The sequence below is a fragment of the Macadamia integrifolia genome, chromosome 12, assembly GCF_013358625.1.
Source record: "Macadamia integrifolia cultivar HAES 741 chromosome 12, SCU_Mint_v3, whole genome shotgun sequence".
NCBI lineage: Eukaryota > Viridiplantae > Streptophyta > Magnoliopsida > Proteales > Proteaceae > Macadamia > Macadamia integrifolia.
In genome coordinates, this window is record NC_056568.1 from 7644954 (window position 1) to 7655434 (window position 10481).

Genomic DNA, 10481 nt, shown 5'->3' on the forward strand with positions numbered 1-10481 from the left:
TGACGGAACTGGCTTTTGTCGTTCTGTCAATTCTCGTTTTTAGAGTTTTTTTTTATTATTATTTTTTTCCACTTTTTGTTCCAACAAAAATAAAATAAAATAAAATATACCATAAATGCACCAAACACTTTATTCCGTTTTTTCATTCCCATAGAATGACAAAACTCTAGAAATGTTTTTGTAAAACATTACCAAACTTAGCCTAAGGATTCAAAACATGGGATCAAATTGGTCCCTATCATGGTCTGAGGAATTGGTATTAGATCAATCAATCTGTATTAGGTCAATATCAATTCTTGATTGATTCTATCAAAGTCAGACTATGCGTTTGGTAACGTTTCTGTTCCAGAAAAGATGTTTCGTGTAAAAAGTGGAAATTTCAATTTCTGTGTCAAAATGCCCTTTTTTTTTTTGGAACGACAAAACTGCCTTTTGTCGTTCTGTCAATTCTTGTTTCACAAAAATAAATAAATAAATAACTGAAATATACCATAAATGCGTCAAATGCGTTATTCCGTTTTTTCGTTCCCATAGAACGACAAAACTCTAGAAACATTTTTATAAAACATTACCAAATGTAGCCTAAGGTTTCAAAACATGGGATCGAATCAGTCCCTATCATGATCTGAGGAATTGGTATCAAATCAATCAATCTGTATTAGGTCAATATCAATTCTTTATCGATCTTATATTGGTGTAACGGCCTAACGGGTATGGATCAAGCGTAAAAATGTCAAAACTTAATTTTTAAAGAAAATAGGGGCAAAAGTAGTGCAAAACCATTAGATCCCGATCGGTATGGGCCGATCTACATCAGTATCGACAGTGCTAGATATTGTAACTTAAAAAATGGTCACTGTTGAAATCAGATCAAAATCAGCTAGAATCGGCCCTCAAATCTGAAAACTTAGTGACTCTAGGGTTTTAACCAAGAACCATCTATGTCGGATTGATCAGAATTAAGATCAAACACAATCCATTCCAATCTGAATCGGTCGATTTGATCGCTCACTATACCTCACCACTCATTGCTGACAATTTGAACCCTTGTTTGACACCCTTAGCCCAGAGGTGGACAATTACGGAAAGACTTGGCCCACCTTAGTTGGCGACAATTAAGTTAGGAAATGGGAAGCTATCAAACTACAGAAAAGCTTGGGCTCACCTTAGTTGGAGACAATTCAGTTAGGAATTAGGATTTCCTGCTCTATCTCATTCCTTTTTGTCCTTCAAATTTGAAACAAGTTTGACAAAGGGTAGCTGTAAGAGCTTTCCTTCTCTGCTTCCTTTCTCTTTCAATGAATAAATTGAAAATAAATTAATGCAAAGAACAGATTAAGAAACTTCATAGCCTAACCAGATTAACTTTGTTGGCCCACTTCCCTTCACAGCCTAACCAGATTTAAACAAATAAATAGTTTTAAGTAAATAAGCAAGGCATTGTTAATACTTTATTACTTGGTCAACATTTGATTTCTATCTTTTAAGTACATCCTCACCCTCCCAATTTGTCTTGATCTTTAAGATCCAAACTTAGGATTGTTTACCTGTTTCTTATAAAATATTTGAAAAAGAGGTTTATAAGGGGGAGTAGGGGTGTCAACCGGTCGAGCTGGGCCAGTCTCGGTTTGGCTTAATTGGGCTTGACCACTTGAAAGTCTTGCACCGTGAACGCCCGTTTAAGTAAACGGACCTAGCTTTGGAAGACATGGTACAGTTTATAATCAGGCCGGTCGGTGTCGAGCTTTAATCGGGCTTCTTAAACGGGGCTTTAACAGGGCTATGGATCTATTTAAGCCTAAATGGGCTCTAAACGAGCTTTAAACATGCCTACCCTAAAATTCTATTCTTAAGTGGGTTGAGATTATAGTTGTTCTTTTTTAAAAGAAAAGAAGAGTTTATGACCATTACAACTTACAAAATAAAGCTTAATTAAATCAAATCCTACTACAAAGCAAAAGATAAGAAAGCTTAATTAGTTTCTTACCAGTAGTGGTACAATAGGAATTTTATGTAGTATTAAAGGGGTCGGGCTAGGTCAGGCTACAACAAGTCTATTCAAGTCAAGCATATAAACTTGTCGGTTCAGTTGAGCGCCCGACGGACTAGCTACCTACACTGTGAATGCCCGTTTAATAAATGTCTAGGTCGGATCGTAAATGTGTCGGGCTAAGTCGGGCCTACTGGTGCGGGCTCATAATTGACACCTCTAAGGGGGAGTGTAACCCATGAACTCAAACACATGTAGGGGGGAGAAATGACTAGTCCATCCCCATGAAATGAAAAGAATATCTCTATAGATGTTTTCTCGTACTCTCGTATTAATCATTGTACACGCGTAAGACGTAGCTATCATGTTCAACAATGTTTTCACCTCCTCTTCCTTCGTCTTGCGACTAGTTTAATCCCTTGTGGTCCTCAGAAAGAAGAGTTTCTTGGTTTTTGGGCAATGAGATGCAAAGTTTTTGGGCAATGAGATGCAAATAACACTCATGTATTGAACATGTCCTTCAATTTTAAAAACACATGAAAGCCGATGCGCATGTTCACTCATTACTATAAAAAATAAAAATAAACCATCTTATGAATATACTAGTAATATCCTATAGAAAAAAAATTTTTGTCACGTTAATAGTGTGCAATTTTTTTCTTACATACAGTTTTTTATTATTTTTTCACATGTTCTCAAAATGAAAATCCCATATGAATGATACCTCTTCTAGAACACCTATTGATGTGGTGTTCTCATGTTACCAACGTGAGGAACCCTCTCCCTATCCTATAATAGATTATGAGGCAAGTAGTCTCTATCTGCAAAGGGTGTGCTAGCACCTCCGGTTCTCTATCTCTTTTCTATGGGCAAAGAAGTCATTTCATATCCAAAGGAGAGATACAAAGACCAAGAGGTGATAACGCACCCTCTACTCTAGGCCAGAAAAAAATTCCCTACATAATAAACATTCATTCCACTTGCACATCATACCCAAAAAAGGGGGGGGTGCTCTCTCTCTCTCTCTCTCTCTCTCTCTCTCTCTCTCACACACACACACACACACACACACACACACGTTGCACCTTGTTGATGCGCTTCACTTATTGCTTGCTCAGAGAACCCTCTCCCAATATTTTTTTTTATAAGTTGAGTATGACTAGTGCATATGTGATTGGCAAATAACACACATTGAAATTGTATATATTAATACTCATTCACTCTCTCTCTCTCTCCAAATGGATGATTTGTGAAACAAAAATATATAAATATGAAACGACAAAGTGTTCCTTCATCCGTGGCTGAATGATGAGATGCTCCAGATATGAGCCCCAACACTCCCCTTCTCTATCCTTTTCTATTGTAATCCATTCACCATGGCCTTAGAAAAACTTAGTCCAATATAAAAATTGAATTATTTTTTTATTTTATTGAAAGCTAAAAAGAAGAAGGGAGTTGCAACTTAAAACATGAGCAGAAGGGTTTATCCATTGATCATTGTTCAACATTTGTTTAATTTCGACATACTATGTCTTCTATGTATATAATTTAGCTTAGGCTCCATCTGTGTGGCTTACCCTATAAAGTAAAATGAAAATGTCATGGGGACTGTAGAGTCTGTCACCAGAGGACCACTCAATTTGACTACACCTCATTGAATATCAAGTTTTCTTAATAAAATAAGGGATACCATGTGATGCAAGGCAATTGGTGTGGTCCACTAGATAGCTACCCTAGTGTAATCAATTGTTTAGGGGCAAACTAGGGTTGGGAGGAGGGGTTGTGTGAATTTTGTAACTACCTTTAAGTGTATATGTAACATGGGTTAAGTTCTCTGTTCAGCTGCATAGTTTACATAAATGTATCCCTGTAGCTATTTCTCTCCTCCTTTAATTGAGGGTAAATATATCATCTTAATCCTTAAATGAGGAATGAGAGAGATAGACACAGGGAGATGCTAGAGTACATTACACACCCTGGTAGCATCTTTTTCTCACGTAACATATAAAGAGTTTTAGAGTAAGATAAAAGGCTCTTTGAGCAAGCATCATAAAGAGCACACCAATGAATACGATAAAATGTTATCATACATAGGATGACAACAAGGTCATTTCGTGTAAGGATAACCTTCCCATGAGAAAATTCCTAGTTTTACCATTTCTAGCAGTGCTTATTATGAAATTTAGTTGTTGGGTTCATAGTCTACATTAAGCATATGATATGATGAGTTTGATTAAATTCAAGGCTTAAGCTCTTCTTACCTAAGTTTGACAAAAATATTTATCTTCTATCCTCATCGATTCAGAGAATCTTAACATGAACATTCCAATTCAAAACCGCAGAAATTGACCAATTCCCAATCCGATTCACCCATTTTTAGAACCATGAGTATGAATGCAAAGATCCCACAGAAGTAAAATTTTGATCACACACGGCATTTCACAGAGGAGAGCAAGAAAAAGAATGATGAGAAATGCTGACCTGTGAGAGAATATATAAGAGATTAGTAGATAAGGTAGGTGAGTTAGCTTACTGTAACAGTTGCAGGAAGCTCCAAATTTCTGAAGCAGCCAAAGCTGAACATGTATATACTCGTTTTGCTTTCAAATTCCAGCTTCTATAACCTAATCAATGGCTAAACCCCATGTGCTTCCCTCTCTCTCTCTCTCTCTCTCTCTCTCTCTCTCTCTCTCTCTTGTCAATCGTCTTCGTCTCTTCCTTCTCCTATAAAAGTATTTCAAAAATCAATAATCAACTAAGGAATTAGGAAAAACAGAAGAAAAATGGAGGAAAAACCAATCACAGATAAGAACACAAATGGCATGGGAGTCTTCACAGCTCATCACACCCTGAATTATCATATTCATATTCAAATGGTTATTAAATGACGAATATTTCTTTACTAAATGTCGACAACTTCCACGCCCGTCCTTCTCTGCATCTTCCAATCACAATCTCTATCTGTCTCTGTCTCTTTGCTGCAGCAGAGCAGGAGAAGACCAATAGCTAACAATTCGGATCTGTAAGGCTTTAAGTAGTTGTGTAGGCGCATTTTGGGATCTGGGTTTCTGAGTTTCTTTGATTATTATTCTTTTTCTTTGGATTGATCATGGGTTCCTCTCGTCTCCCTGTTCTGGGTTTTCTGTCTCTGTTACTCTTCTCTGCTACTTGTTATTCTTCATCTATAAACCAAGAGGAAGACAGAATCACTGAGTTACCAGGACAACCACCCAATGTGCAGTTCGCCCAGTACTCAGGATACGTTACAGTTAATGAAAAAGCCGGCAGGGCCTTGTTCTACTGGTTAGTTGAGGCTCCGGCGAGTCGTCTTCCCAAATCGAAACCTCTTGTTCTCTGGCTCAATGGAGGGCCTGGGTGTTCTTCTGTGGCTTATGGATTTGCAGAAGAGCTCGGACCTTTCCATATTCATCCAGATGGGAAGACCCTTTTCTCCAATCCTTACGCTTGGAACAGTCGTGAGTCTCACATTCTCTTTCTGTGAATTCTTTTTATAAAGACTCCTTTTTTTTTCCTTTTGACGAATTTAGATTTTGTTCTGTTGGATCTCATGTGGTTTGACCAGTGGCGAATTTGCTTTTCTTGGAATCTCCTGCCGGAGTGGGTTTCTCGTATTCGAATACTACTTCGGATCTGTATACTGCCGGTGACAATAGAACAGGTATCAATCTCTTTATCTACATTTTGATATTTCTGCAATTTTTTTGTTTCAAAATCTGAATTTCTGTTCTTGTGAATTTGTAGCTGAAGATGCATATACTTTCCTAGTCAATTGGTTCGAAAAATTTCCCCAATACAAGCATAGAGAGTTCTACATTGCTGGAGAAAGTTATGCAGGTGTGACGATTGCTTCAACATCTCTCCTTTCACCCCCATCCCCTTCTCATTAAACAGAGTTTGATAATACTTCACTGTTATATCAATTTCAGGTCACTATGTTCCTCAGTTATCTCAAATTGTCTACCAGAGAAACAAGGGAATCAAGAATCCTGTTATAAATTTCAAGGGATTCATGGTAAGACAAGAGAATTTTACATTTTATCTACTGGGTTTCCATTTTCTGATTCTTAATTTGCTGATTATTCTTTCTTGTCAGGCAGGAAATGCAGTTACAGATGATTACCATGACTTTGTGGGAACTTTCGAATATTGGTGGACTCATGGCTTAATTTCTGATGACACCTATAAAACTTTGAATGTTACCTGTGACCTTGGATCTTCTACGCACCCATCTGATGCATGTATGCAGGCTCTAAATGTTGCAGCTACAGAACAAGGAAATATCGATCCTTACAGTATATTCACACGTCCTTGCAACATTACTGGATCTCTCAGACGGAATTTAAGGGGTCATTATGTAAGTTTTCATAGTTCCTCTTATTAATGGAGTTTTTCAACTGAAGCTTACTGTAATTCCTACTTTGAAGATTATGATATTCTAGGCCTCACGAACTTACATTTCACAATCTTCTCTGCTGTCATCTTATCTTCTCCTCTGTTTTTCCTCTGAGACAATCCTGCTCTGGAACTGTTCTTTTAAGATTTCTCACTGTGTGCAGAAACCTTCCCCTCTTGACCCATCACCTTTGAGTGGTCTGCTCTGACTTGTTTATTACCCTTTTGACTTGCAGACAAGCACAACTGTCTTTAACAATGAGTAAAGAATCAAAATCTAGGGTTAGGGCATATTTTGGCCAATTCCGATCTTGCCCGATTCTAATCCGATCTGGATCTAAATTGGCCAGGACGATTTTTAATCCTTGGTCAGTACATCTTGTGCCCTCATTATGTTTTTCAAGTTTAAAGTTGCCAAAGTTACTCAAGAGCCCCTCAGTGCCCCCACATCCTCCTTTTGAGACCTGCTTCAGAACCTCAAGTTTTGCAATGAGGCTGTCTGCTACCATTTACTCACTTTATTGTAACCAAGTCCTTTCCTGGTCCCATTAGTAGCATGCCTCTTGATTGCAAGGTCCAAGTAAGCCAAATCAGCCATGGGATCGACCTCAGCCGAATTCTGATTCAGCACTAATCGGTTGGGAATTGACCGGAATTGGCCTGAACCCTAAAAATTAACACTAATCCGCTGAGTCAACTGATCTTATTCCAATTTTAAAACTGTGCTTGAGGGAGTTGCAAACCAAATCAGTTTTTCTTTAAGAAACTGTCTAGCTCATTGATTATCTACTCAGGTACAGGTGGCCAATTGTCTAAATGGTTCTCTACACTCTTGAGGCTGGGGGAGGGTGGGGGGAGAGGGTTAAATATTTCATGTTCCAGTTCTTCTTTTTTCAAATCTACAAGTTTTTGAATGGTTTTTTAGTGGCACTAACTGTTTCATTCAAACCAGCCTTGGATGCCCAGAGCATATGATCCCTGCACTGAAAGGTATTCGACAATGTACTTTAATCGCCCAGAAGTGCAAAAGGCAATGCATGCCAATGTAACTGGCATTCCCTATTCTTGGTATACCTGCAGGTATGGTTACTATTTATGAACATTGAATGAAATACTGGGAGGATTTTCCCTTATCCATGGTTGGTTAGTTGATCAAGTCCCTCTCTTATGCAGTAATATTGTTGGGAATTACTGGGCAGATGCTCCCTTATCCATGCTTCCAATTTATCAAGAGCTTATTGCAGCTGGTCTCAAGATTTGGGTGTATAGGTAAATTCTTTTGCCTTCTCTTCAGTATTTTAGTGAAATCTGGAAATTTTTAGGTCACAAAACCTGGTTGGCTGCTTAGAACTTTAGTGAGGGATGGAGCCTTTTTTTCCCTGAAAAGGCATGTTTTCTTTCTCTCCAAGCCAAATCTTCAGTTTGTACATATGCAAATTCCATCCTTTCTTTGCAGGAACTCATTTTCAATAGTGATTCTTGTGGATTCGTATAATAAACTGAAATTATATGCCTATTTAGTGAGAGTCTAGCGATTGGAGCACTTACCTAGATATGTTGGTGAGTTCATGTGATAATTGGAATGCTGTACATGTAGGCTCATGGGCAACACCATATAAGATAATATGTTGGTTTCAGCAAAGATGATCAATCAAGGTTCTAACAATAGAAATAGTATGGACTTTATCCTTTGAAAGAAGCACAGGGACACCTCACATGGCTGACAGTGGAATATGAAAACCTATGATATGCAAGGTCATGATGTCGCCTGGAATATGAAAACCATGTACAACCTTACCAAAAAAAAAAGAAAAGAATCCTAATATTTTGATGTGCATCTTGTTAAGTTTTGTGCATGTACAGTGTTGTATCACAAGACAAGCTTATATAACAGACATAAATATTTGACAAATCTATCATTGCAAATGTTGAGACACTTGTTGCCTCAATTCTAGAGCTAATAAAGAAAATGTTGAATGCTTGCACATTAAAGAGAAATGAAGAAAAGAAAGCAGGAGGAATGCGCTTCAAACTTGATATTTCAAGCAAAATATTCTGCAGGAGCTTTAATACAGAGACTTAATATGCATGTAAATGATGGGTATTTTCTTTTCCTGGTAAAATGCTGAGAGACAAGACAAAATATTAAAGCAATGCTGGAATTTGGGAAATTAATATATAACTATACCCAACTTTACAGAGTTGAAACATGTTTGTAAACTAATGTTCTACTATGTATGCTTGACCATTTAATTTAGCTAGATACCTTTATGTGTGATACTGGTACAGTTTTTTTAAGGACATTATCCTACATTTAGTTATCAAAGAGAAAAATATCCAACAATTAGGGATCTGTTGAGAAATACTGTGAAATCCTTTGTACGATGTCAATTGGTGTCAAATTCTTCTTGTTTAGATAGTGCTTACTGTGTTATATTGCTGCTAATGTATGAAGACAAGTCACCAGCCAATCCATGTTCATTATTTATGCTTCCTTAGCTGATCATGCCCAACAATTGATTTCTTTGTGCAGTGGAGACACTGATTCTGTGGTGCCTGTCACTGCAACTCGATACTCAATTGATGCTCTGAACCTATCAACCATCATCAATTGGTATCCTTGGTATGACAGTGGAAAGGTCAGTTTCATGAGATTGTAACCTTGTTCTCCATTCCTAACAGCAGATGTTAATGCCATATGTATCTTCTCATTGTCTTTTTTTTTCTTTCTTGTGACATAGGTTGGTGGTTGGAGCCAGGTGTACAAAGGTTTGACACTTGTAACAGTAACTGGTGCAGGGCATGAGGTTCCTCTTCATCGCCCTCGGCAAGCTTTAATATTATTTAAACATTTCTTAAACAGTAAGCCGATGCCTAGCTCAGGCTAGTAGACCAATACATCTGATCCTGAGGAATAAGCAAGATTTGATAGAAGCTCGCCAACTGGGATAAAAAAGAAAAGGATAAGTTATATGATTTCAACATACCAATTCATGCTTCATGCTTGTGCTCTGGTCTTACAAGGATTATGATTCTCATCAACTACCATTTGTCTTTTATAGCTTCCTTTTTGTATTTAATTTTTTACATGGATTATTGATCATGCTGCACAGATTCATGTGAGTATTTTGGCAATGTACCAACAACTGAAATCAATGATATACAAAAATTTCAAGATTTTGGGGTCTCAATCACATTTCTTGAAAACCATTAAGCAACCTGAGTTTGAGAGATAATTATGTCAGGATCATGACCACACAAGGAAGAAATCTGATGGAGCCTAGTATATGGCTAACACTTCAAAGATTTGTACCTTAGGAAGGCCAACAAAAATTGATTATCTGCTTTCGTTCAGGTGCAGGGTCATCTTTGGCCACAGACCTACCCAATCTCATACAAGAAGCTAAATTATTTCATTTGAGCTTCTAAAGCCAAGGCCTCTTAGTTTTTTTGGGCTTTGTAATCTTACTCCAGTTATTTTCTGATGGAGCCTAGTCGGTCATTATTCAGTAATGCTAGAAGGCAATTTAAATTACTGAATTGTTAAAGTCTCTAGTTTCAAGTTAGAATGCTACCCAATTTCATACCTTCATCGAATTAATTAGAAACAAACTGGAGCTATCAACTTCTCAATTCAACTAAGAAGCCTTTGTGTCATTTAGATCAGCTGCAGGTCTATTTTTAAACTTCATCACAACTTAACAATGTGGTTAATGGACATGGAAATAAATTAAGATGCAATGGCTCTCAATTGGGATGAAATTGACTAACCCAAGAGCTCCTAGGTTACCAATGCTGAACAATCTGAATATCCTCTGTTCCTTTCTACTCTAATGAAGAATGAGTGTCCACAGAATTTGAGCTTCTCCTCATATGTTGGGCATTCCAAGATGTGTTCTGTGTGTACTATGGAAGGATAGAACAAGACTTGGTACTACTTTAGTCGCAAAATTATTAAAACCTCTAGACCATACTTGTTCCCTTTAAGAGAACTTTTGGTATTGCTGTGGATGGAAACCAGTTCAGCTGTGTGAATTTCAGTAAATATGGGAATTCCCAGAATCTGTTGTGATATTAA

General features: G+C 37.5%; 1 protein-coding gene across 1 annotated transcript; it reads left to right on the plus strand.

Moving 5' to 3' along the window:
* The first annotated feature begins 4660 nt into the window (after positions 1-4660).
* On the plus strand, positions 4661-9580 carry LOC122057693 (serine carboxypeptidase-like 27). Its single transcript, XM_042619897.1, has 9 exons — positions 4661-5466; positions 5574-5669; positions 5753-5845; positions 5938-6023; positions 6105-6365; positions 7356-7483; positions 7577-7672; positions 8937-9042; positions 9145-9580. The coding sequence occupies exons 1-9, from the start codon at positions 5100-5102 to the stop codon at positions 9289-9291; spliced, it is 1380 nt and encodes a 459-aa protein (XP_042475831.1). The 5' UTR covers positions 4661-5099; the 3' UTR covers positions 9292-9580.
* Positions 9581-10481: the final 901 nt, after the last annotated feature.

Coding starts and splice junctions, on each gene's coding strand:
- LOC122057693 (XM_042619897.1), top strand. CDS start 5,100: ATGGGTTCCTCTCGTCTCCCTGTTCTGGGTTTTCTGTCTCTGTTACTC. Junction 7,484..7,576: donor TATTCTTGGTATACCTGCAG/GTATGGTTACTA, acceptor TCTCTTATGCAG/TAATATTGTTGGGAATTACT. Junction 7,673..8,936: donor CTCAAGATTTGGGTGTATAG/GTAAATTCTTTT, acceptor TTCTTTGTGCAG/TGGAGACACTGATTCTGTGG.